Here is a 26,186-nt window from a genome sequence, read left to right on the forward strand (position 1 = left end):
AGAGAATTCTGCCTCAAGCCCTGTTATTGTTCCCCTTTAGTGGTGCTTGTAAGCAAACTGTCCTTATCCTAATCCACAGGGGCTTTGTTTGTTTCTCCTCTGGTGGACGGGTGAGCGAGCAAAGTGTGGTGTTCAGCCACAGCCTGTGGCTGAACTACGACATCCATGTACCTCAGCAGAGCTTTGAGGAGGTTGCAGAGCTAAGGACCCTGGGATGTCACTGAACTTGGGATTCTGGCCTTATAACAGCTGGATGCTGTCAGACAAAAGGAGCATGTGTGTTCAGTGTCATAAAAAGGAATATGTGTTCAGACTAGTGTAAACATAGCACTCTGCAACTTCTGGAGTGAATAAGAAGGTGAGCAGACTATCAGCAATGGTCAGACATAAACTGAAACAAAAAGAAACTCAGCAGAAGAAACAGGAAGTACTGTAATTCACGTCCTAAGAAAGATTGTCCTTCAAGAGATTCTACCCATACAGTTCTCAAGTTCTGACCGAGTAAGGAAGCCCTAAGAAGTACTTGCCTTTAGGACAGCGCGGGTATGATTTTTTACTCACAGAACTATTGCTAGTGACAAACACTGCTTCTGTTGATATCACAGTGAGACTACAGTTACTCCCAAGGAGGTGGATGAGCTACACATATATAAGGATATTATTTTCCTTGTTCTCTTCTGAAATTAGTCATAAAATGACTGATGTTCTGTGTATTGCAGAAATCTGCCTGTACTACCTATGTTCATCCCATAGTAAAGCATGACAATTCCGATGATGACATCAGAAGCACAATCATCCTTCATATATGGTCACAGGCACAAATTTAGAATTTTATTGGAGGATTTGGTTCTTTCAGGTTTGAGATTAATCTGTTGATAATGTCTAAAAAGGTGAGTAACATTTCTATTGGTTCCTTCATGTTAATAAGTGAGTAAGTGAGTCTATATATTTCCTCCTGTGTAGTCATTTGTGAGATAGAGAAGCCCATGCAGAATTTGCTTATCAGAAAGTAGAGTTTCCTCTGTACAACACCAGGATGGCAACAAAAGGACATTTTTCTACTGCAGTGTTGTGGCTGCTTCTCCTCTCCATTCTCATTTCCCTGGGTAGGTACATCTTTTGTTTTACATGAGATGGTGAGACAAGAAAAGAAAGTAAATTCTATATAAATAGGTTATTTCATCAACCTTTAAGGCAAAGTGTAAAGGAGGTATTTAAATAAGTCTTGCTTTAATCAATCTCCTTGATGATCCCGAGGGAAAGAAGGGTAAGCCATCGTAACGGTTTTGTTGTTTACTCAGACGTCAGTAACTGGCCATTCTCAAAGGAATTGAGTCCAAGCCAAGCTGTAATTGCAATCAGCTCAGTATTTTTACTACTGCCTTTTCTCCTCTGTTGAGCTCTATGCAGATAAAACTAATAACTCCAGGTCTTTATTCATCAAGAGTTTAAATGGTGTTGCTGTGCTCTGAGTGTCTGGTGGAGTTTTACGGCGTAACATGCCATCCCCTCAGTTGTTCCTGTGTATCTGAAGCTTATAGCTATTTGTCTTTCTGCTCTTTTAAAGTCATATGCACATGTTTGAAGCTGATCATAAGAGTCAGAGTTTGGAATTATCACTTTTGTCTCTGTACACATAAAGGTAGCACTATAACATTTTGACTGGTCACTGCATCCCCGTATGATAACAAGACTTCATGGTTGATACCTTGATGCAGCCCTAGTCTTCAAGGTTTTCACTATTTGTGTGGATGCGAGCACATTGTAAGTGGAAGGGAAAAGGTGATACAGGCCTTTTTGGGCAAAAGAATGTGAAGAACAAAATGAAATATTTGAACTTCGGTATCTTTGTGTGTCAGCTGAGCAGTACTGTAGAAATGAGAGCGACTTTTCTTCCAACTTCTTTTAAGTAATGGGGAATAGTGCTAGTGTAACTCCCTGGCAGATGCAGTCAACAGTAGCTTTACCTTGACATCATCATGCACTGCCTACCACCCATGCCTCTGATCTGCTGGTACTTGCACCCTCTATGCTGCAGCAGCCCCTGCTGTGCCCCAGGGTCCATGCAGCCTGCAAGCTGTGCAGGAGACATGGCCATCAGGGAATGAGCAAGCAAAACTGCGACCCAGACAAGTCATCACACATGTCCTGAAAACCTAAAATTACACTCTAGGTCCAGGAATGCATGGCTTGTTCTCACTCCTGGCCTTTGAGGGGAACCAGGTCTTCTGCTGGAGCAAGTTAAAATCTGATGCCTCCTTACCCGATCCCTTCAACCACTGAATTAATCTAAGGCACTTGTGAGACATGATATAAAGTGTCGGAAACACAAAAGTGTGTGCCTGTACATATCATAAAAATTCACATAAGGCTGTTTGCAGCAAATGATAGTTTTTATTAGGGAATATTTGCATCTGTTGATTGGTTTATGCCTACCTCTGCATCCAGCTCTGCATGCTGCCACATGTTGAAATTATGGATTATTTTAAAATTCAAGTTCAGGGAAGTGGATCAGCCAAATGATGAGCTGTTTGTTTCACTCCTGGATACAGTTAATGGAAATGGGTTATCTGGTTCCTTTAACAATGTATTAAACTTTACATTCCTTTAAAAAAACGGTAGATAATGTACTTTGAGGTATGGTTTAGCATAAGACAGGAACAGTTGGACTCAATGATCTTAAAGATCTTTTCCAACCTAGTGATTGTGTGATTATGTATTATGAAATTTCTTAAAAAGTATTTGACTTTTAAATGTATATCTTTTTTTTTAGTTATAAAATCTCTTATTTTAGTATGTTCACCAAATAAACTGTGGGTTGTTTTCCAAAGCGTCTTTCAAAAGTGTCTTAAAACACTTATTACAGAAAGATTATATATGACAACAGGTTGCCATTACAAAAGGATTTTGCAGCTATGAGGCTTGAGCTATGTATTTGAGAGACGTTTTTACTCAGGAAATTTGAGGAGAGAGGAGTTTGCAGAAAAAAATAATTTTGGAGGTTACTAGTAATTTTAAACTGTAATTTTAAACTTAAAAGTAAACTTAAACTTTTTGCATTTCTGAATCTAAATATTAGGCTGGAAATTGTGACAAAGTCCAGCAGTGTCAGCAAAGAGGTAAAACTTTTCCCTCTGTATAAGAAGCAATAACATTCCAAAGATATATTGACTGTGTCACTGAAACAGCAAGGTTTTACTGAACAGTCAGAATCCAATGTAATTATTAAGCAGGTATGTATTTGCAGCACTGGGCAGCAGTTGGGATCTCTCCACCATCAGTGTCCCAACAACAGAGACAACAGAGAATACATGCTATAAAATTAAGCTATTTTGTGAGACCTAATCTAAATAAACATTAGATTTCTGGGAAACTCATTAATATATATCAAAGTCTATGCCATGTGCACAATAGATCTTTCTGGTGGGCTTCTGGAGGCCTCTGGTGGTCAAGGCATGAATGAACTACTCTGTCTCAGGTGTTCATTGGTTGACCCTCTTTGTTATTTGTTCTCAGTGATCTTGCTCCACTTGTATCTCGGGAACAGGCTGTGGTGGTTTAGGCCTGGCCAGACGCCCATCAAAGTCACTCTATCACTCCCCATTTCAGTTGGACAGGGGAGAAAATACATATTGAGAGGCTTAGGAGTCGAGATAAGGACAGGGAGAGATCATTCCACAATTAGCATCATGGGCAAAACAGACTCAACACAGAATAAAGAACAGAAAACTATTTAATTTATTACATTGCCCTGCACACCCACTGACACCAGAGTCACATAATGAAAAGTGCGACCAGACCTTAAAGCACCTCCCTCCACCCTCCTCTTAATGTTCAAATGCTGATCAGTCACAAGTGGCATCCCTCAGGGCTCTGTACAGGACAAAGCACACTTAAATATCATTATTAATGACAGGGCTAGCGGGATTGAGTGCACCATCAGCAGATTTGCAGATGAACAGCTGTTTACAGTAGGGGATACATTTGTTGGTGATAAATTGTGAAAGAAAGAAGGTGATTTACCATGTGCCTGATGAATCCACCTGTTATTCCAAATCATGGAGGGGAGTGGCAATTACCTGGTGTGAACTACACGATATACACAGAGAACATAGGTATCAATTTAAACTATTTCTGCACAGAGATGGGTGCTAGGTGGTGCAATAAAGCTAAGCAACACAGTACACAGAATCTGCAGTGTAAACCTGCAAGGTTTACCTTTGTCTTTTTTCTTGTTTGAAACCCCTGGGGGGGGGGGGGCGTGCAATGGGGGGTGGGAAGTGAGCTAACAACTGCTGGTGCTCAGCTGCCACATGGGTCAGAACATCCTTAATTCACTGAATCTATCAAATGCAGATCTGTGAGTAGACAGCTCTCTTTCATCAAGGGCAGCTAGCTGTGCTGTGCTTAACTGGAAGCCTAATTTCTCAGAGGAAATTAGTTTTCACTGTTTTACAGTCTCTCTATATAGATTTATACACATGGATATGCAAATAATACAGATATAAAATTAAAACTCAGTCAAAGTATGTAGTAGCGCTGGACTAATTTACTTAGTAATTGGTATTCAATGAATAAGAGATCTCATTTGGAATAATTTTCATGTTGGTGAGTATTTCAAAGCAAATGAGGAAAAGATTTTAGTTTAATTTTAAGTAATAAAAAATCCTTAATATATGAAAAGCAATAGAAAATAAAGACATGGCATAACAGACAGTTAGGGACATGGTCAGTCCAACACTGCCCTTGACTTTGTCACTTGAACTCTCTGACAGTTCACAATCCAGCACACCCCAAAGTTCCGAGCTGATGGTAATTTATATACTCAATTAATGTTTCTACAACATATGTATTATTTATCATTCTATGGTTGGTTAAACACGTTAGCCTCCTATGTAAATTATTGCACATGGCTAATCCTTCTTTTGAGATGGCAGTGTAATTACGGTGATTGGTCGATGGGTCAGTGGTCATGATCTCCACTGTTGGAAAAAACTTTCCCATACTTTCCTCCTTTTTTGGCAATCTTCAACAGTTTATCTCTTGGTGTCCTGGTTTCAGTCAGGATGGAGTTAACTTCTTTTGTAGCAGCAGATGGAATGCTGTGTTTGAGTGTTAAAATGGAAGCAGTGCTGATAACACCCTTATGTTTTTAGTTGAGTCAAGCAGTCAAGGACTTTTTCAGCTCTTCATATTTCTCTATTAATGAGAAAGGAGGGGACGAAGCCGGGACAGGTGACCTAAACTGGCCAAAGAGAGTATTCCATGCCAATTACGTCATGCTCAGTATAAAGAGGGGCTGATGGGAGGAGGAGAGGGCGGCTCCAGGATGCATGGGTTTTGGGGGACGGTTGGGTTCCAGGACGGCTCTGGGTGGCACAGCCTGAGTTGTGTGGTTTGGTGAGAAACTGCTTTGTGTATCAACAGTTTCATATATTTTTTTGCTTTAAAGTTCTGTTAGTATTGTTGCATTTTATCTTTCTGCTATTTTAGTAAACTATCCTTATCCCAACCCATGGGCTTTTGGTTTCTTGGTTTTGGGGTTGTTATTTGTCCCTTCCTTTTCCCTTCCCTTCTCTCACCCCCCACCACACTTCTTCCCCTCCTCTTTTCCTTTAAAGAGCAGGCAGCTGCGTGGATCTCGGCTCTCAGCCGGGGTAAAACGACGACACTTGGGCAGACTAAATTTATTTCAGTTATGCTTCTACCTTTTTGACAATTGCATACATTGTTTAGATAAGCAGTAAGCAGCACAAGCTATACAATGGACATCTTTAGAAGCAGTAGTCTGTTTAATTTACATGCTGCATTTGATTTTTGCTGTAACATTCTGTCCCAACTCCTTGTGCACCCGTAGCCTACATGCTGGTATTGTAGTGTGAGCAGCAGAAAAGGCCTTGGCACTTTGTAAGCACTTCTCAGCTGTAGCAAAAACATCCCGGTGTTATCAACACTGTTTTCAGCACAAATAAAAACCATAGCCCCACACAAGTGACTCTGAAGAAGCTTAATTCTAATCCCAACCAAGACCAGAAGAGTGCCAGAGACATGTGCTTCTGTGAGCTTCAGTTGTTGCCACTTAGAAGTCCATACACATAACATGCACACTGATTAGAGTAATCTCAAACAGATAAATATTTAGAAATAGATTTTCATAAGAATACACAACAGGTAGTGCTGACTAGATGAAGGACACGGTCATAAAGCACACTGACTAGCAGCCAGCTTACCCACCATTGGCTGCTTTTCACAGAATGATTGAAGTTGTAAGGGACCTCTGGAGGTCATCTGGTTCAACTCCTGCTGTTCAAGCAGGGCTGCACGGACCCCATTGTCAGTACCATGTCCATATGGCTTGTGAATATCTCCAAGGAAGCCAACTCCACCACATCCCTGGATAGCTTTTTCCAGTGCTCAGTGAATCTCAGTGAGAAAAGTGTGTTTTCCTGTTCAGATGGAAATCCTGTTTGTGCCCATTGACTCTGGTCTTTTTATCTACTTTTAATCTATTTTTCTATGGTAGCTACTAACCAAAGATCCTCCATTCCTCTATTTCCCATCTTTGATTCCTCTTCTAAAGATCCTATAATATTCCTTGCATCCTGTAGGGTGTCCCAGACCTTCTAGGCAGTACCCTCCCCCAGTCTCTAAGGTGCCACAGGAAGCTCTCATATTGATTCATCTGAAAGGTTTCATACCTGGAGAAAAGGGTCTAGATAATTTTGCCAAGAGAGCTCTAGAAGGTGTCAGGGCCCTGACTGAATTATTGGAGACCCTTCACCCGCCATTCTTCTTCTATTCTCCTTTGCACATGGAGACAAGCTTTTTACCACATGACCTAACTACTTAATGCAATAAACATTTTTGTTTAATTACAACAGTACATGGTTTTGATGGAATTTCAGAGAAAATTTAGAGTATTTTTTGTGTTTTGTGGGTTTTTTTATTTAAAGCTTGTTTTCATGAACATCTACAGAAAAACATTGTCTATTCAACATGTGTGATGAGTCTATGACTCTTTGTATACTTTTTATTCAAGCAGATATGAAGCTTTCTGCAAGTAAAAAAAATCTTTTTTATGAAAAGATGTTCCAAAACTCTTATGTTAAAATTTCTGAGTGGGAAAAAAAAAATCCCGAAGTTAATTTTTTTCCTTTATATGTCATTAGATTTTAGGCTATGCATTTTCATTTTTTCCAATGTTTACTGTGTTTGTGCAAGATGCAGACTCAGACCCTGTATTTCTTGGGTCCTTGCAGGGGCCTTTGTGTAGCTTGACTTCTTCTGTGCCCCACCTTCATTCCTGCATTTTAATGTAACAAAATTCTATGTTTCTTTCTACTATATCATATTTGAAGCAAACACCGTAAAGCAAGAAGTCATCATTTGCATCTTCCTTCTTCTGTCAGGCTCTTTATCTAGCACTCTGTTATGATTGTAATGTTATTTTCTGAGTCCAGAAGTCAAAAAACCTGTGAAATGTGTATCTGTATCAAAGGAAAGAGGAGGACCTGAAAGCAGAGCAGGAAAAGAGAGTTCTTTGGGCATCAGCCCTACCCCAAGAGATGGTGGAGTATGAGGAACAACAAAAACAGACATTCTTGTCTGTCTTCTACTTATGCTGCTGCATCGCCTCTACCCTTATAAGGAATTCTCTTCTTTGGTCCTCCTTACTAGGGCAAACCACAGCCAGAGCAAGGATGGGGGTGTGGGAGTGTGTGTGTGTGGGTGAAGAATAAGGAATAACACTGAGTTACAAAATAATAGTTTGTGTGAGAGGAACAAGTTGGGGCAGACAGGAGGAACGTATATTAACACAGGAATGAAGAAACTTGTGTCCAGTGAACACTTTCAGCTAGATATCATCATGGCAGAACAAGAAAGAAAGAAGAAGCTTCTGTTGAAGTGTTTGTGAATCACACATTACTCAACATTTCACAGCCCTGATAGGTTGGAAGAAGAGAAAGCTCACCTGTTATTGGAAATAATTGCATTTTAGCACTATCATTAGGTCAAACTTGTAAATACATCCCAAACTCCCTGCAAAAAACATTTGCAGGGAGTTGTACTATTTAGAAAGCTCAACTGATTTAAAAGAAGTGTAATAATAATTTCATTAGCATCTGATTAGACACTGTCCTTTCCATAAATCTACTCTGAAGGTGCTGATGAATTGAGGCTGTCAAATGGAAGTGGTCCCTGCTCTGGCAGAGTGGAAGTGAAACATAAGGAGCAGTGGGGAACTGTGTGTGATGGGGACTGGACCATAGAAGATGCTGAAGTGGTTTGTAAACAACTACGATGCGGATCTGCTGTTCAGGCCCTTAATCGAGCTCCTTTTGGGGAAGGATCGGGCCCTACATGGTTGTATCGAGTTGATTGCCATGGTAATGAATCCGCTCTCTGGAACTGCTCACATACAGGATGGGGTGCTTTTACCTGCCCTCATTACTTTGATACCGGAGTGATCTGCTCAGGTAAGAAATCACCCAACCTTGTAGAATAGAAAAATGTTACAAAATTGAGATCAAACTTTGACCTAGCTGGATAAATCCAAGTACTGCACAGAGGTAACATTTTCTGGCTTCCACTCAGACAAAGCACGTTGTACCAGCAGTATTACACTGACTGCAATGGTATGTCTCCTTTGTCTGGGTAAAGCAATGACATAGATTGAAGGTAGACAAATTAGATGACACAGAACAGAAACAGAAATACTATGTGTTTCTGCCACAGGTCACCCAGGCAAGAACTAAACCAGTCTCTGTCCAGGAATGAGAGTTAAAAAAGCAGGTGTACATGAAGAAGCAAGTAACTGCTGTGTTATGTAGTACAACTGCTCTTCTTTTCCAGATATTTGTGTAAGCTGAGATGACAGTCTGCAATGACAAACAAATCTGTTTTGCTGCCTTCCTCTGCAAGATGTACTTGGTTTTGCTCTTCGCATGAAGTACAGTTGCTAGAGGTTTTTTTCTTTCCCAGCTTCAAAGACTTTAGATCTGCCTTTTTTGATTTTTGTGAATTTCCTGTCAGTTCATTAATTCAGCCTATATAGGTCTCTCTGAATGGCAGCTCTGCCTGTTGGGTTATCTCCTCTCAGAAAAGACAGCACTCCATCACCTCCTCCAGGTTCTTGGTAAAGAGGTTGAACAGAACAGGCCACAGGAAAGACCAAACAATTGGTATTTCACCTGTTGCCAGATTGCAGGTAGAATGCAACAACACTACCTTCTGAGTCTGACCATCCAGTCAGCTTTTTAAACATGTAGTTGTCCACCCACACAGACTGTAATGTTCTAGTCTGGGCACTAAGGTATTGTGCAAGTCAATAACAAGGTCACACAAGCACAAATTACCCTTGGTAAATCCATCCTCACTCTTTCATTCACCTTTTTATGACCAGAAATGTGTACCAGGAGGACTCAATCCATGTTCTCCCAGGTATTGAAATGAGGCTTACCAACCTGTAGATCTTTAGACCTTTCTAACATTTTCTGAAGATAGGTGCTGATAGAGTTCAGGATCATGGTTACTTGGTACAAAACAACAAATAGGACTTCAACCTTGGACTTAAGAAGGCTAATTTTTGGCCTCACCTTCATCCCTGGAAATATGTTGGAGAGCCTCATCCTGGGTGTCATCTCAAAATATGTGGAGAAATACAAGGTTATCAGAAATAGTGTGGCCAGTAGGTCTAGGGAAGTGATTGTGCCCTTGTATTCAGCATTGGTGAGGCTGTACTTCGAGTACTGTGTCCAGTTCTGGGCTACTCACAATAAGGAGGACACTGAAGTCCTTGAACGAGTCCAGAGAAGGGGAACCAGGCTGGTGAAGGGCCTGGAGGGCATATCATATGAGGAATGGCTGAGGGAGTTGGGGAGGTTTAGTCTGGAGAAGAGGAGGTTGAGGGGAGACCTACCTGAAGGGCATTTGTAGAGAGGTGGGCGACGGTCCCTTCAGCCAAAACCAGGACAATAGGACAAGGGGAAATGGCATGAAGCTGCACCAGGGCAGGTTTAGATTAGATATTAGAAAAAAAATTTTTACTGAAAGAGTTGTCAGGATGTGGAACAGGATGCCCAGGGAGGGGGTTGAGTCACCTTCCCTGGATGTATTTAAAAAAAGGTAGATGAGGTACTTAGGGATGTGGTTTAGCTTAGGATGGGAATGGTTGGACTTGATGATCTTAAAGGTCTTTTCCAACCTTGTGATTCTGTGGTTTTGTGAGACAGCATGGATTCACCAAGGGAAATTTATGTCTGACTAGCCTTTTGACACCGTCTGCCATAGCATCCTCATAGACAAGCTCAGGAAATGTGTCTTAGAAGAATGGACAGTTGGGTGGATTAAAAATGGCTGAAAGACAGAGCCCAGAGGGTTGTGGTCTGACACTGAGTCTAGTTGGAGGCCTGTTGCTCAGACGTCAGTCCTGGGTCCAGTCTTATAAAATTTATTCAACAGCTTGCATGTTGCAAGCATCAGCAAGGTTGCTGATGATACAAATCTAGGAGTGAGTGGCACGCTGGAAGATGTCAGTCTTTTTTCAGTGGTGCCCAGTGACAGGACAAGAGCCAAAGGGCATAAATTTGAATATATTCCACTCAAATATGAGGAAGATCTTCTTTACTGTGAGGGTGTCAGAGCACTGGAACGGGCTCCTCAGAGAGGCTGTGGAGTTTCCATCTCTGGAGATGTTCAAAACCCACCTGGATGCTATTATGCATGGCCTGCTCTAGGTGATTGTGCTCCGGCAGGGGGGTTTCGACTAGGTAATATCCAGAGCTCCCTTCCAACTCCAATCATATCTGATTTCCTCTGTGTAGGGTGCTTCAACTTCCTGTATGTTTGAATAATGGAATGTCAAGGACACACACTTGTAAAAGATTATTTATTTTTTTATATTATTATTTCAGCCTTGATGAAGCTCTGTACAACCTGATCTAGTTAAAGGTGTCCCTGCTTAATGCAGGGGATTTGAACTAGATGACCTTTAAAGGTCCCTTACAATTTAACACACTTTATGATTTAGGGTTTGCTGCTTGTCAATTGTTTGGCAAATGTTCAGAACTTCCCTCCTAGAGCTTTCCAATGACAGTATTGAGAAATAAGTATCTCCACACACCATATTCTGTCTTCTCAGTGGCATACAGGAATTGCCACTGTGTCAGTAGTCCTCAAAGAAGCGACATATGTCTTGTCCATGAAGGCATTGGACTAATTAAATTAGGCCAGTGCAACCTATCCTTGATTCTGGATTCTTATTTGGGTTGGCTTTTTTTTTTGTTTTGGTTGGGTATTTTTGTTTGTTTGTCTATTTGTTTCTCCAGGCTTTTCTGGACTGCGTCTGACTGAAGGAGACACTGACTGTTCAGGACATTTGAAAATAAAGCAAGAAGAAACTTGGGCTACAGTCTGTTTTTCACATATCAATTTTAAAACTGCCTCTGTTATATGTAACGAATTAGAGTGTGGCCAGGCTGTGGAAATCTTGAGAGGAACTCACTTTGGAGACAAGTATGAACTGACCTGGCATGAAGAGTTTCACTGCACAGGGAACGAGACTTACCTTGCACACTGTCCACGGAAGTTGCACCATAGTAAGACATGCTCTCACGATGCGATCATTGTATGTTCAGGTGAGACTCCCGACTGATGGACATAATCTCCATGTGTCCTGTATGTCTTATTCATGTAAACTCACTCTTCTGTAGTCCTGTGTGCTTGCCCTGTCATGTCAAGGAAAGCCGTAAAGTAGTAGCAGCCCCACAATCTCCAATTCACTCTACCAAAAGACTGCAGTGTTGCGAGCTCCCATGTCCAAAATCCAGGTTTGGGAAAATAAGTTATATCCAGGGGCTTTGGAAGTGCAGAGAGGCGCTAGGAACAGACTGCACATCAATATGGTTAAAAGCAATCAGTTCATTTTATTCAAGCTGGTAACTGCTTATATACATCTGAGGGTTACATAACCAGGGGCCAGAAAAGGGGGGGAAAAGGCCATCTGCACCATATCAGGTGTTTATCACCACAATGGAATTTCGAAGTATCATGAACTCTTTTTACAGGTTCTCATTCCCAAGCTTTTCAGCCCCTTGTTAGTGAATTCTTAAGGCTACTTTTGCAAGCGCTAGTAGCTGTGGCCTTGATCAGGCTCCCACACTGCAGTATAATGTGTTGTTCTAAACATTTCTGCAACAGGGATGCGAATATCAAGAAGGATGTAACTTCCTTAATGCTAGTAGAGGTAGCACTCAACATGCTGAGTGCTATCATGCAACATGCTGAGAATTCCTTATTGTCTTTCTCATATAAATAAAAGGAGATGACAAGAGCAAGACAAGTTAGAATACTGAGAAAATAATTTATTTTCTGTTGCTTCAGTTAATTAAAAAAACTATGCGATGGGCACAAAAGTTACAAATTTAAAGTATTTTTAAACAAAAAAAAGGAGTAAGTTATCAAAGGCCTGGATTACTTTACTTGTCACTACCAGGACTACCAGAACTTTAAAAACTCCGTACAGTCACGTGTACTGGAGCTCCAAATACAGCAAAGTTATTGCTACACCAATACAATAGTCATGGTTATACCTAGAAAACAACTTTTTTCCTGAGGCTACAACACAAAATTGCACAATGAACATGCTGCACAGCTTCAGGTAACACCCTGTCATAAAACAAGCTGGAAAGGACTGCATTTCATGGTCATTTCCCAATCAATTTTCCCAGGCTGCACTTTCTTTCAAGACTGCCTTGAACACTGCCCCACTGGCAGTGGCAGTCTGGAACACTGGCTGGGGAGCTGTGCCAACCAGACAGCCCAGTTATCAGTAACTGACATGTCTTGACTAATGGTTCCATCTTGCAAGTGCCACAGCTCAGAGAAGGTATTCCAGGTCTCAGGGGGAAAATGATGCATGGAAGTGAGAAGTGAGGGTGTGAGAAGACAGAGGGATTGCATAGCGCTGGTGGTAGGACACCACAGTTCTACCTGTGCTACACGTAAATTATTGTGAATGGTTATGTTCTGTCATGTTCAGGTCCTTATGAGGTGACATGGATGAAACCAGAGTTGGATAATGAGAAGTACAACCAGATCTTAAAGCACCTTCCCCCACCCCTCCCTTCTTAGCAGACTTCACTTTAGTCATGATTTTGCTTCCTTATTCTCCCCACATTGTGGCATGGAGGAGGGGCAGGGACTGGGAAATGGGGTTTTTGGTCAGTTCCTCATGAGATGCTCTCCTTAGCTGGAGCTGGGGGGTGGGGGATTCCTCATGCCCTTCCTCTGCTGCACTGTGGGGTCCCACCCACGAACATCTCCAACATGAGCCCTTTCCCATGGGGCTTCAGCTCTTCACTAACTACCCCAGCATGGGTCACGTCTATGGGGTGCAGTTATAAATCATAGAATGTCTCTCAGTCTGTCAAGCACAGACTACTCCAGCCTTGACCTCCACAGAGTCACAAGCCTTCCCCTCAAGCAAACCTGCTCCAGCATGGATCTCCCTCTCACTCATTTCTGTGTCTCTATCTTCCTCCATGGACTAAAAGTGCTGGCAGAAGCTTGCTTCAATGCAGGTCACTGCATCTTCTGTATATCTCCACCTGCTACAGCATGGAGCCTCTCCACAGGGTACAGGTGGGGTCTTGGTCTTTTCCATGGACTGTGGGGACACACCCACTCCACCATGGGTTTCTCCACAGGCTACAGGGGCATCTTTCTCTCCAGCACCTACAGTGCCTCCTCCCCACCACTTCCCTGTCCTTGGTGTCTCTACAGTTTCTTACATCTCTCACTCCCTTCTCTGGTGGCAAAATACAGCTGATTGAAGTTTTTTTCTCCTAAATGTGTTTACCAGAGGTGCTATGACTGTTGCTAATGGGCTCAGCCTTGGTCAAAAATGGCTCTAGCCTTGAGTCATCTGGTGTTTACTCTCTTGGGCCTGCAGAAAGCATCTAGCTGCTTCTTGCAGAAGCCACCCCTGCAGTCCTGACCCCCCTTCACCAAAACCCAGACACACTAAACTATGACAATACTGTAACTGCCCCTGCAAGGAAAGATGTTGCAAGGAAATATGGCAAGGAAGCAGCATTCTCATGGGGGAAGAAGAGAGCAAATAGAGACTGAACTTTGAGTCAAAAGGCTTTAGTCATGTAATGCAGGCTGCACCATGGACAATAAAGAGCTGGCTTTTGAACATCCTAGTCTAACATGCTTCCCAGTAACTTGAGATGTAGTGAGTCTTAGTTCCTTACAGATAGATCTCTCTCACAATTTCCAGTGCAATAGCACCAAAAGTAAACCAAAATAAAACCTGCTAAATTCCTTTTTTCTTCCTGCAGGCTACGGTGGGTACAGGCTGGCAAATGGCAGTACTAAATGTTTAGGGAGAGTAGAGCTTCTTCATGGAGGTATGTGGGGACCCCTGTGTGACTACCTATGGGATCTGCCAACTGCTGATGCTCTCTGCCAACACCTGGACTGTGGAGTTGCCCTGCTGATACCAGGTGGACAATCCTTCGGGAGAGGAAATGGAACTATGTGGAATGGCACATTCAGCTGCAAGAATAACTCACACTTGAAGGACTGTCCTGTGAGTGTGCTAGGTCATGATGAATGCCCTGCCGGTAAAGATGCACATGTAGTATGTTCAGGTGAGCAGCAAAAAAGTTTAAGCCTAGTTATGAGTGTAGAAGATTCAGTGGCCCAGTAGAGACATTTTTACTACCGAATGCTAGAGAAAGCTGATTTCCATGAAAGCTAATTTCCATGTCCCAGTTGCTTTCAGGTCATGACTTTTAGCACTTAGGAATATGACAACTGAGTACTCCCTTTCTCTTATATTCAGGCTGCCCAGGAGGGAGGTTGGTGAATGGAACCACATGCTCTGGCAGAGTGGAGATCCGTCATGGAGAAATATGGGGAAGACTCTGCAAATCCCACTGGAATTTGCAAGCTGCCAATGTTCTCTGTCACCAGCTGAACTGTGGCTATGCAAAGTCAATCCAGACAGGAGATGATTTTCTGGATGGGAACGGGCCTGTATGGAGAGATGCTTTTTACTGTGACGGGACAGAGTCCTGCCTATGGGATTGTGTTCAGTTGACTTTGGGCAATCCAACCTGTTCGGCCAGAGAAGCAGCTACTGTTACTTGCTCAGGTAAACGGGGACTAGCCTTTCATGGGTAGTGCAACTTTAGACAAAAGCAACACTGGTCAGATCACTCTATCATGTAAGTCTGGCTCACAGGATCTACTCTTTGAGCTGGGGAAGTCATTATCACTTTCCATTGCAGACTCTTGTGTGCATGAAAGAAAACAAACAGAGGCTCTCTCCTTAGCCATTGGTAACCATTATTTTTTTACCATCTGAGAAATTTGTGTTCCATCTCCCTCCTGTACATTACTTCTTAGCCAATACATTCTCCAACTCTCTTCGTCCTAGGTCGTCCTGAATCACTCAGACTCTCAGGTGGTGGGACCCGCTGTGATGGACGAGTTGAGATGTCTTACTATGGGATGTGGAGCAGAGTCTTGGATGATGCCTGGGACATTAAGGATGCTCATGTGGTATGCAGACAGCTCCAGTGTGGAATTGCTGAGAAAGCCAATTACCTTCCAAGGTCTGAGCGAGGCATTGGTCCTGTGGGCTTAAGAAGTGTCCAGTGTGCTGGAAATGAAACTCAGCTGATGTTCTGTAAGACCTCCCATTCTCAGAATGTGCCAACAGGAGTTTCTGAAGATGTTGGTGTGATTTGTTCAGGTTAGTTTCTGTGCGAAAGCAACAGAATATTTCCTGGGTCCACCATCTTCTGTGGTCTCACCAGACCTTAATTAGGTATGGGTTTGAGACTGTGATACCCACCTGATTGTATCCTTTAAGGAACAAACACCAGCTAAGAAAGCAAGATAACTGCTTTCTTTATCTGAACTTTTTAAATAATTCACCTTTCAGAAACTGAAAGAAATAGTACAGTATGGAAGTAATAAAAAGGCTAATCTGGTCATGACTGCCACACAGTTTGGTACTTGGAAATTAGACAGGGTTTATTTTGTGACATTTATATATTTCTAGATACCTGCAGCCTTTCTAAAGTAAATTCAAACTATCTCTACTCTTCTGTTACTTTGCAAGTCCTCTGTAACAGAAACCATTACACTGTCCTATGCATTACCACTGAACTTTGAATGTTGACAGCTGGGTTTTCTTCTTGCAGGTAGCAGGCAGATCAGGCTGGTGAATGGAACAAATCGCTGTGCTGGGAGAGTAGAGCTTTATCATGATGGCATTTGGGGCACCATCTGCGATGATAACTGGGATCTCTCAGATGCTAATGTTGTTTGCAAACAGCTGGGATGTGGACATGCCATCAAGGCATCTGTGTCTGCTCATTATGGCAAAGGCTCGGGTCAGATCTGGATGGATGATGTGAACTGCACTGGGACTGAAGCCAGTATCTGGGCATGTCCCTCCAGGGCATGGGGCCACCATAACTGCCAACACAACGAGGATGCAGGAGTCCTGTGCTCAGGTCTGTTCACAGAATCATTTTCTCACCCTGAGAGTTGAAAGGGGAGAGTTACATGAAGGGAAAGCAGAGAGTAGTGGCAACTTTTTGGGATGAACAGCCTCTTACTGTCTCTTGACTACAAGAATAGTTGATCAACACATCCTCATGGTCCCACCATGAAGCAAAGGGTTTAGAGAAGTCCTTATTTTGTATTAGCATATGTATGGTGGTGGTCGATGTGAGTGGGTGACGTTTTCCATAAAGGTTTCCACACAAGGGGCTGTGGTTTTTCCTTATGTAGAGCAATGTGTCAGCTACCATGTGCCCATTACAGAAAGTCACAGCTGGCCCTGAAAGCAGTGGGAACAGCATCAACCAATGAGAAGAGCTTATGGTGGAGCTGCTCCTGGATATTAAAGTGGCCGCTTCAAGAGAGAGGAGAATTGAAGTGGAAGAAGCCACTGCTGGGGATTTGGCTGGAGACCTTGTTGTCCAAAAAGTGGAATCGTTATCTTGGTGTGGAATAAATTCACACTCACACACAAACAATCCGGGCAGATGTTGCTTTTTTTTGGGGCCTGGGTGCTCAGTGGATTTCCACAAATCAAGCACACCCAAAGCCAGTGCTTTCATTGTATTTATATAAAATTGTTACAAGGTAATACACTTTCACTTACAATGATTGGCTAGTAATTTACATGTAATTATAATAACTGCTATGTCAACTTCTTCAACCACTGCACCTGTGTGGAGGAAGGTTCTTCACCTGGGCAAGGCGGGTGTGTTCTTGACCTGTGGTTGTATTTTTTTAGTGTTATAATGGAGACAGTTCATTTAGGGATGTCTGTGTGTAGAGATATCGTGCTTTGACATTTCTGGTGTTCCAGGTCAGTTCATTTACAGGTGATACTTTAAACAGTTCCCTTTGATCCCTTTCTTAGCAACCAACTAGCAACTATCTACAGACATCCTTAACTATGGAGCCATTTTAAGACAGAACCATGTTAACTTTTTGTGATAGATATCAAAATGTAGAGCCATGAACTTGTCAAAGCAGTACAAAAGGAAAACTGGACTCAGTTGGGTGATAAAGTAACAGCCAGCCCTGAGGATATGTGGAGCAATCAAAGCCTGCAACAGTTGAAATCTTCAAGAAAGTGGTCTCTGCTTTCTGAAAAGCAGCATTTACTTACTCACTGGTCTATGGAAAAAAAACCCAGTGGGATGTGTTATAAGTAGAAAAAAGTAATTTTTCTTTACCTCGTAAACTGCATTCTTGTTCAGGTGTTTTGCAGGGACAAAATCTGAATTTTGTAATAAACCTATGTTCATTTTGGTACGACGTTAACTCATATAATGTTCCCAGAATGAGAAGTAGCCTTTTATTGTATGTCCACATTGTAACAGTGTCAATACCTGTTATCTGAAACTAATGTTAGAGTTCATAAAAACATATTTTGTGATTTGATGACGGCAAAGTAGTGTTTAAAATAGATGTGCATACAAAAACTTTTTAAATAGCTATTCACAGAACTGAGGAGCAAAATGTATCGGCCAGAGATTCTGTCACCTCAAGCTGCATAATTAGGCCCCTCTAATTCCATTCTTTATATCTTTACTTCTAGAGTTCCTGGCTCTGCGACTAGTGAATGGCAATGGCTGTTCTGGGCGGCTAGAAGTTTTCTACAATGGGACATGGGGGAGCATTTGCTCCAATCGTATGTCTCAACTCACTGCAATAACTGTATGCAAACACCTGAGCTGTGGAGATGATGGGGAAATTGCAAGAGACTTCAAATATGGCAGAGGTTCTGGGCCCACATGGCTGGACCACATTGACTGTACTGAACAACATAGGTCTCTCTGGCAATGTCAGTCAGAGCCCTGGGATCCTCAGTCATGTGACAACCGAGCAGATGAGACCCATATTTCTTGCATGGGTAATTAGAAATATCTACAGGACTGCCCAGATGTATACATTAAGTTATGCATGTATTATTTGGACAGTGTAGTAATTATTTCAGAGTAGCAATTATTTCATGTTTGTTTCTTATTTGGTACACATATATCATTTCTAGTTTCATGCAAATGGCACAAACACTTTTGTTGGTCTACATTCCTGAAGTAAATGGGTGAAGTAAAATAATGTGTCACCAAGAGCAGTTATCCAGTGGAAATGCCAAATAAGTCCCTGAAAGGATGGTGCCAGTGCATATATATTTAAAGCAAAAATCTATGATTCACAGTCTGTGAGATCAGACTTCTCGAGAAGTCGAGACATGTATGCGTTTCTACATGTATGGAGGCATATTGCTGCATATACGCAGGCAGACACGTACATATACATAGCTATGGGCAAGTGTATGAATTAATTCCATTCTAAAGGCTCATTTCTAATGCCTGCTCTTAAGACAGTGTTTACTACCTGTGCATTCCTGAATAATTCTAGATGGTATTCAGATCTCCTGAAAGCAATTGCAGCTGCCTCACACAAGAAGAATGAATGCATGGTCACCAGGAAAATGAATTCATAGAAATAGCCAACCAAGCACTAAACAGACCATAAAAATTTTATAGGAAAAAAATAAATGGATTAATTTATAGGTATTTTATTCTACCCTCACTCTTTTCAGAGAATAATAAAATTATTTACATCAGCATTTAAATTCTGCAGGAAGAAAAGAGGAAACATCTCCAGCCACATTTGTTGAGTGTCCAAACTCTACAAGTTGTTCACGTATGTCTACCTCTTTATTTCTCCTCATTGGTCCCTACAGGCCTTCCTGCTGTTTTAGCAATACAGATGGTTTCTGTGTTTTGCAGACAGGGAGAAGGTGCGAGTTGTAGGAGGAGAAGATGGATGTTCAGGCAGAGTGGAGATTTGGCAACAAGGTTCTTGGGGAACAGTCTGTGATGATTCCTGGGACATGGCGGATGCTGATGTTGTATGCAGACAACTGGGTTGTGGACCTGCTGTGTCTGCTCTCCGTGAAGCTGCCTTTGGGGAAGGGACTGGCCCCATCTGGTTGGAGAAGGTGCACTGTAAAGGCACAGAGCTGTCTCTTTGGGACTGTCCTGTCAATCCCTTGTTCAGCAAAAACTGTGACCATATGCAAGATGCTGCTGTGAATTGTTCGGGTTAGTGATTTGTCCTTTTGTTCAGGGATCTGGGAAACAGTGGGATGGAAGAGCATTATGTCATTTGTACATGCCAGCAGCTAGTACCGTAATAATTTTGACAGCAGGAAACTCACCAATGAAGTGCGGATGTCATCCATCATTTTCCTTATTTGCTTCTTCCTTAACCTGGACCTCCCTTCCTTTTTCAGGTATGACAAAACCAGCAGCACCACCCACTGGAGCAGGTAAAGCATTCTTCTCTTTCCGTTCTCCCATCAATTGAGGGCCTAATGTCCTTGATACTGTACAGCAGATCGATCAGCTCATCAGAAGCATCTCCCACAGGCTTTTGTAAAGGACCGCTGAGTGGCACTGTCCCCAGCTGCTGAATTAATAGCTGCTTGACCAGAACCTACCACTGGGCAGCAGGTGACCTGCCTCACTCATCCTGCTAGCATAGGCAGAGCAGGAGACTACAGAGCAGATGCATTTTGGGTCACCTGATTTTCTACCAGTTGCTATTTCATTTCCATTCAGATCCCGCCTGCTCTGCCACAAGAGAGAGCATGAGAATTTCAATGCCTGTCATTCTTTGCATTATCCTGGGGGTCCTTCTCTGCCTGGCCCTTGCCATTCTTGCTGGACAGATACGAAGCACCAGGGCACCACAGAGAGGTGAGTCACTCACGACTGCCTCCTTGTTGTAACTAGTGACAGTTTAATTGGCTGTGGAGGCTGGGGTGAGGTGGGGATGGTGACTGAAATTAATGGCATCTGCTGCCACACATTTTCATCACCTGGCACTGAAAGACCTAGTGCTTCTCTTTGGTCAGCACCTTTCAGTGGCTTTTTGGGTACCAACAAGGCCATGCCTTGTGTCAATTCTCTTTTCCATGATACCCCAGCCTGAGCATGAGCAGAGACTCAGTGATCATTGTCTTTTACTTTCAGGCTACAGACTATCCTATGACCCCTTCTCTGAGGCCATCTATGAAGAGATCAACTATAACCTGATGAGGGAAAAGCAGGGGATGACTGGCCTCTCAGGTCTGTTCATCTCTTGTCAAGGGAATATAACTGAGGTTAATTACCCCTGGTGGTTCAGATCCCAATCTGTACTTTGCAGTTCCTAAATCTATAGGAAAATAGAAAAGTCCTAGCTTGGGGGTGGTGGTGGAGTGTCCCTGTGTACTGGAGTTTGCCAATCTACTCTCCTAGGGATTGTTCAATTTGTGGTATCCTCTGTGCAACCAGAAAACACAGATCAGAATAGTTCAAACAAACCCCGACAAAAATGGCTTTTTCTGTCATTATTTAAAGCAGGAAGAAATAAAATATAATGTGTGTTTTCTGTGAACTACAAGTTTCTGTAGGCTTCTTCCTGGCAACTATTTTTCTACCATTGTGGTTTGACTCCCCCATGAGCTATGAGAGATTTTAAGGGGCCCCTGAAGGATTACTCACTGCAGGAGTAGTACTAAGTGCTCAAGAATCAGTTTGACATGGGTGGTATTTTTGTAACCTACTCTTTTCCTCATGTTGCAGCTTTAGCAGCTAAGAAGAGTTTAACCTACTATAACGCATTTTCTCATGTGCCTGGATCCTTCTTTAGAGCGTTCAAAAATAAGGGCACAAGTTTATTGTGGGAACAGTGATGAAGAAAATGGTCCTCAAGGTTGTTGTTGTCTCTTTATCTAGAAAGAAAGAGACCCAAAATCAGGGTAACTTTTACTCTCCAAAGTGTTATTTTGATCAAAACTTTCTTCTTGAAGCACTTCATGTCCACAAGTGATATTTTGATGCAACACAAAAATTTCTGTTTAACTCCTTTGGTAGAAGAATGTCATACCATCTTGCATACAAGTGCTAGTCTTGTCTTCTGTACGAGAAGTTGAAAACAAACATTTGCTGGTAGTATTTCACACTTCACAGAACTACTTCTTCCAGAAATTGCAACTGTAACAGCTTGTAAGCGGCTGCTTAGTTTCTGAGAAAAATGAGCTGAATTAAGACAGAGAGAAAATGTGATAAAAATAACAAGATAGGCATACCATTTGAGTTAATTGGGTAATGTTAATACAAGTGAGATAAAATTGCACTTTGATAGACTGGGCGGGTGGAATTATTTGAAAAAACTGAAAACTGTTTTTCAAAGAAGAAAGTATCTATCAAAATAATGCATTGGAGATTAAAAGCTGCCCTGATTCTGGGTCTTTGTATTTCTAGAAAAAAGAGACAAAGCTGAAAGTGAACAAGTGATTGGACAATTGCATTTTCCTAGAGGTCATCATTGCTCTTAGCTATTTCCCAGTTGAACTCTTCCCAGATAGCCCACCCACAGCCATAGTAAAATTGGGGCTCATGGCTTTCCTAGCAGTGAGTGGAGTGCTGCCTTAAATCACTTTCAGGCTCTATCAGAGTGCATTTTGAAAAATAGTAAATAAAAAGCAATAGCTGCAAAATAAAACTTGCAGACACTGAAACGTGTCCCTACATGAAACTCACCAGAGATAGCGCACTAGCAGGCCAATTAACATGGGGGCTCAGGGCTTTACTAGCCATGGGAGAGGAGTAGTTATAACTTACATCACTTTCAGGCTCTATGGGCATGTACCTTCACAAATGATAAAATCTGAGCAATAGCAGTACAGGGAGATATGATTGGAACTGAAAATGTATGCTTGCAGCCCAGAAAGCCAACCATATCCTGGGGTGTAGTGTGACCAGCAGGACAAGTAAGGTGACTCTGCACCTCCACTCCACTCTTGTGACAGCCCACCTTTCTTGAGTCCAGCTCAAGAAAGACACAGAACAGTTTGAATGGATCCAGAAGAAAGCCATGAAGATTAACAGAGAGAGGACTGGAGCATGTCTCTTATGAAGAGACTTTGGGTTGTTCAGCTTGGAGAGAAAGCAGAACTGCAGATATTTTTTCCTCAGAAATTTGGCCAAAGTTTGTAGCCATGTGTCTATGGCTAAGGGTGGCTTCTTAAATTCTCAGATATAGTCTAGCTAGGAGAAGGAGTTTGAAGTAATGAAAAGACGAGGAAGCAGGCACTAAACACAGATAAACAAGGACTAATCTGTCACCATGCAATTATGAAATGCAATTGGGAATCTTCCTCTGAAACAAACCCTGTCAGTCACTGCTACCTCCTCCAGGTCTTTTTTCCCCTCCTGTCCCTCCATTTATGTTGATTTTTGCTTTCTACCTGTAATAGCAATGTATACCATTTATTTAAGCTGTATCGTTGTCTGGAATACTTGAGAGTCCTCAGGAGGATTCTTGTTTTAGTATCATGCATTATCATAATGAAAATGCCAGTGTTACAGGCAGTTATCATGGGATCCTCATCTACTTACTGATTTATCTATGGAAGATTTCTACCAGTTATAGTTAATACCTGTATTTATTCCAGATGTCTCTCCAATGACTGGAAATGGCCTGGAAGATGGTTATGATGATGTGGCAGGTGATCCTGGAGCTAAAAATGCTTCTCTCTTGGAGAAGAATGGGCAGAAAATCATTGTCATACATGAAGAAAGTGACAGAAACAAGGAATCACAGAAAGGTACAAGAAACCACCAGTGTTGTTAGTTTTCATAATCTATAGTTACTGCACTGACTCAGGGAAAATCAAGGTAGATGTTACCTCAAGGGATCACCTAGGTTTTATCTAACCACTGTCAAGGAGCACTACCTACCTGTGTGAAGAGTGTAGGTTAGATATTTCTTATTCTGTTTTTATGGCCATTCAGTACTCATGTGTCCTGATCCAAAGTCAGGGAGCTGCTCAATGTGATCCCAAGGCAACATTAAGACACAAACCAGGCTAAATGCCCTTCACCCCAAACAGCATTTATTACAAAAAGAAGTAAAAGGAAAATAGCAGTGATAGGACAGAATCTTTCAAGATAGAACATATCTTTCAAAAAGCATTTCAAAACCAAAATTCTGCAGTATTTCTATTCAGCACAGTCTATCCAGTAACAGGTTGTGGAAACACTTGGCTTTCCAGTTATTATGTATACCCACATGCACAGTAACACCCACAGATATGTACAACACGTCCCCCAGTATCTGGGCTTAGACATGCCGTCTATCAACAATACTCCTGGATCCACTGACCTCCCTCAGCTGCTGGTGACAGGACATGCGAGTCCCCAAGACCACCTCAGTTGGTAGTATGTTAGGATTCTGTGCTGGAAACCGTTTTTTCCAGTTGCCAGCAACAGACATGCACAAGCTCTCTGCCCCATGGCCCAGCCCTGTTTGCTGGCACTTACACCTTCATATACACACAGGATGGAGACTCCCCTTAGTCAGTAAAGCTGTTAGATATGGCGTTTTATAAGAAGACAGAACAGATGTTTCTGATCAGATGCAGGACACGGCCAAATATGCATACTAGACAGCAGCCATTTTACATGCCACCAGCCTCTTTTAACCCTCTCCCCCCCTTAGCATTCTATTTTCTCATGCCTGTTCCTCCACGAACTAGGATATTTCCTTCTCTGTGCTTTTTGTTTCCTCCCCTAAGCAGCCTATACTAAGTTTTCTATAATACCCAATCTGCTCTTCCCCTGTGTCTCATACTAAGTCTCTTACTTTTGTGGCAGCAAAACCCCTCACTCTGTAAGATGGGTTACATCCTCTTAACGGTTTTCAAGCACAGGGAATCGGCTGAGCACTCTCCTGTGTGGAGCCAGATCAGGACGAACTTGTGGCTGGAAAAGGGCAGATCAGCTGTTTGCAATGTATCAGAGAATACTTAAGGCAGTAAAAGAGATTATTTAGGGATTTTGAAAAATTGCTTTTATTAAAATTCTTTAAAAGTAGATCAGTAACCTGTTTTCTCGGAACACTAAGCTTGGTCCTAGCATACATGGGCCTGTAGCAGGAGGCAGGATGAGAATAATTTCTAAGGGCTTATTCACAGCCAGATCTACAATTCTATTTTCTGGAGGAAACAATGGGTAGCCCATGCTGTCAGATGCACAACTATGCAAAGGTAATTCATACAGTATGTGCATCTAATCTCTGTTCTTCCCTTCATATTTTCAGACTGGAGTCCTAACATTTCAGAGAACAGGACCTCTGAGAATGAGAGAAATTCAACCCCTTGGCTTGAAGATACAGGCTATGATGACATTGAAGAGCTCAGACACTGATAGAGACAGCTGAGCTGTACTGACAACTTTTGGAAATACACCTGTGCTAATAAAATGTTACTTAAGTAGTAGTAGAACCACAGCTAGCTGCCTTTAGGAACAATTTAGGAATATGTTTGTCTTATTTGCAGAGAAGCAATTACATACTCAGAGGAAATACAGGCATTACAGTTAGAAAAATCTTGCTAATTTCCCCACGTAATTTCTTGCTATATATAGACACTTCTTTTTATTTCTAAATAGTTTCACCATTAATTTTTCAACTTGTCGTATTTTCTTATTAGAAATTGTCTAAATATCTCTTCTCAAATTTATGCTTCTGATCCCATTACAGAAGGCAGCTTTCTGGAAATTATTAGGAATAGAGAAAGTACTGCAAGAAAATTGTCAAAATCCCGTTTCACCTATTGGTCACTTATTGCATATACTTGCTTGTCACATAGAATGTGAGGACTACTAGTTTTCTAAATAGTGCTTCGTGAGAAGAAATTCAGCAGGATGTTGTTCTTTTATGTAATTCACATTCTGGGTCTGCATCTAAAGTGACAAATGAATCATGATTTGATCAGAGGGAAAAACTTCTCCTCTCTTTTCTCCCTCTACAATATCATCATTTATTGTCTTCCAAAGTTATACCAATTATACAGTAAGAGAAATAAAACTTATTTATTTCCACAAATGGCAAGTGATAGTCATAGGTGTCTATTATGTCACCTAATTTTAATCATATGAAGGCAGACTGAAAAATATCCGCAATCCGCATGCTGATGGAATAGAAGGCAAAGTTTTATTGTCTTGGCTCCTAATGAAATTCTTCAGGTCCTGAAAGAAAAAGCTTTCTTGCATTCTGTCACCTCTCTTGTCTTCCATTTATCTTTCAAAATATGAACATTACGGCCTTATATGCAAAATACGACCTTGTAGCAAGCACTCCCTCTCTACCCAAGAAAGATGTTAATGCATTCAAGACCATGAAAAAAATTTTGGTAGCACTTACCCAGATCAATTAAGTATCTCAAAAGAAAAATTTGAAACTTAAACAGAGATATGATTTCTTTTTGGTGTGCAAATAGAGGCTGTTGAGAATTTTCCTAGAGCAAGGCAGTGTAACGATGTGTCTAGAAGAAAAACCATGACTTACAAGTGATTCACATGTGTACATAAAAAATAGCAGTTCTAGCCATCATGATACATAAGGAGTTATGAGTTTATCCCAAACAGCTAAAACACCCAAAGCAAATCCCTTCCCAAACAATCTCACAATCTCTTTAACATCATTAACCCAACATCAGGACACCCTACAACCCTGAGGTAAGAACTGAGGCAGAGAAGGTTGCAATTAAGATGAGCCTGGCAAATATGAATTTCCCTGGATGTGTC

At 41.8% G+C, this 26,186-nt stretch overlaps 1 protein-coding gene across 1 annotated transcript; it reads left to right on the plus strand.

Moving 5' to 3' along the window:
- Positions 1-1,036: 1,036 nt before the first annotated feature.
- LOC311198118 (antigen WC1.1-like) lies at positions 1,037-24,806 on the plus strand (the record flags this gene model as incomplete). Its single annotated transcript, XM_084272015.1, has 15 exons — positions 1,037-1,106; positions 8,163-8,477; positions 11,328-11,636; positions 14,346-14,657; positions 14,852-15,163; positions 15,449-15,770; positions 16,225-16,535; positions 18,140-18,454; positions 19,189-19,251; positions 19,338-19,652; positions 19,844-19,879; positions 20,172-20,309; positions 20,586-20,681; positions 23,054-23,206; positions 24,700-24,806. The coding sequence occupies 15 exons, from the start codon at positions 1,037-1,039 to the stop codon at positions 24,804-24,806; spliced, it is 3,174 nt and encodes a 1,057-aa protein (XP_084128141.1).
- Positions 24,807-26,186: the final 1,380 nt, after the last annotated feature.

This window comes from Gallinula chloropus (assembly GCF_964237585.1).
Source record: "Gallinula chloropus genome assembly, chromosome: 1".
Classification (NCBI taxonomy): domain Eukaryota; kingdom Metazoa; phylum Chordata; class Aves; order Gruiformes; family Rallidae; genus Gallinula; species Gallinula chloropus.